The sequence below is a fragment of the Pteropus vampyrus genome, unplaced genomic scaffold (genome assembly GCF_000151845.1).
Source record: "Pteropus vampyrus isolate Shadow unplaced genomic scaffold, Pvam_2.0 Scaffold533, whole genome shotgun sequence".
Taxonomy (NCBI): Eukaryota; Metazoa; Chordata; class Mammalia; order Chiroptera; family Pteropodidae; genus Pteropus; species Pteropus vampyrus.
In genome coordinates this window covers 70,699-71,892 of record NW_011889314.1, presented here as the reverse complement: position 1 = coordinate 71,892, position 1,194 = coordinate 70,699, and the positions used below count along the sequence as shown (strand labels likewise).

The window sequence follows — 1,194 nt, the reverse complement described above, 5'->3', positions numbered from 1 at the left end:
CTCAAAATCTCACAGAAAGACAGCAGCAAAAATCAACTGATATTGGTAGAGAATATCAACAAAATCGAAAGCTGGTTTTTTAAAAAGATCAATGTCATTGATAAACCTCTACCCAGGTCAACCTACAGAAGAGAGAAAACACAAAGTATTAATATCAGAAATGGAAAAGGGGCCATTGCTACAATTTATATGGACATTAAAAGATAAATAAAGAAAAATTATGAACAACTCTATGTCCACAATCTTGATGACCTAGATGAAATAGACCAATTCTTTAAAGGGCACAATCTACCAAAACTCAATCAAAGAAAAATAAGCTGAAAAGGTCCATAATAATTTTAAAAACTGAATAATTAATAATTAATAACTTTCCTAAACATAAATCACAGAACACAGATGACTTCACTGGTGAATTCTATATACCTTTTAAGAAAGAAATTATGACAAATTTCTACAATATCTACCAAAAACTAGAAACAGAAGGAACATATCATAACTCATTCTATGAGGCCAGGATTACCCTAAAACCATAATCACGTACAGTCATTGGACTCAATATCAGTGTGTATAATCAAATCAAAGTAGAACAAACAAAAGCTTTCCTCAGAGTTTAACCATCAGTAATCAACGAGGGCTCTTCCCAATACAGACATCACTCAAGAGATCTTCCTGTAATGCAGTAGCTGTCTGCATACTCTCCTCATTGCCACCTTCATTTCTTTGTTTCTGAATGTGTAAATGATAGGATTTAGGAAAGGAGTGAGAACTGCATCAAAGAAAGCCAGAAACTTATCCAAGTGTGTGGAGGGAGATGGCCACATATAGAAAAATATCAAAGGACCAAAGAACAGGACGACCACGGTGATGTGGGCTGACAGTGTGGACAGAGCTTTGGATGAACCCGTTGAAGAGTGTTTCTGAACAGTGAGAATGATGATAATATAGGAAATGATCAGTATAAAAAAGATGCCAACAGACATGAATCCACTGTTCGCTATTACCATGAACTCTAGTCGGTAGGTGTCTGTGCAGGCAAGTTTGATGAAGCCAGGAAGGTCACAGTAAAAGCTATCTAACACATTAGGACCACAGAAGGGCAAGTTTACCACAAAAGCCAATTGAACCGTGGAGTGAATGAGGCCAGTCATCCAGGCAGCCACTAAAAAGAAGATGCACATCCTTGGGCTCATGATG

General features: G+C 36.9%; 1 protein-coding gene across 1 annotated transcript; it reads right to left on the bottom strand.

The window, feature by feature from the left end:
- Window positions 1–656: 656 nt before the first annotated feature.
- Window positions 657–1,190, bottom strand: LOC105307931 (olfactory receptor 4F15-like). Its single transcript, XM_011383614.1, has one exon. It carries the CDS (start codon window positions 1,188–1,190, stop codon window positions 657–659), a length of 534 nt encoding a protein of 177 aa, XP_011381916.1.
- Window positions 1,191–1,194: the final 4 nt, after the last annotated feature.

Coding starts and splice junctions, on each gene's coding strand:
- LOC105307931 (XM_011383614.1), bottom strand. CDS start 1,190: ATGAGCCCAAGGATGTGCATCTTCTTTTTAGTGGCTGCCTGGATGACT.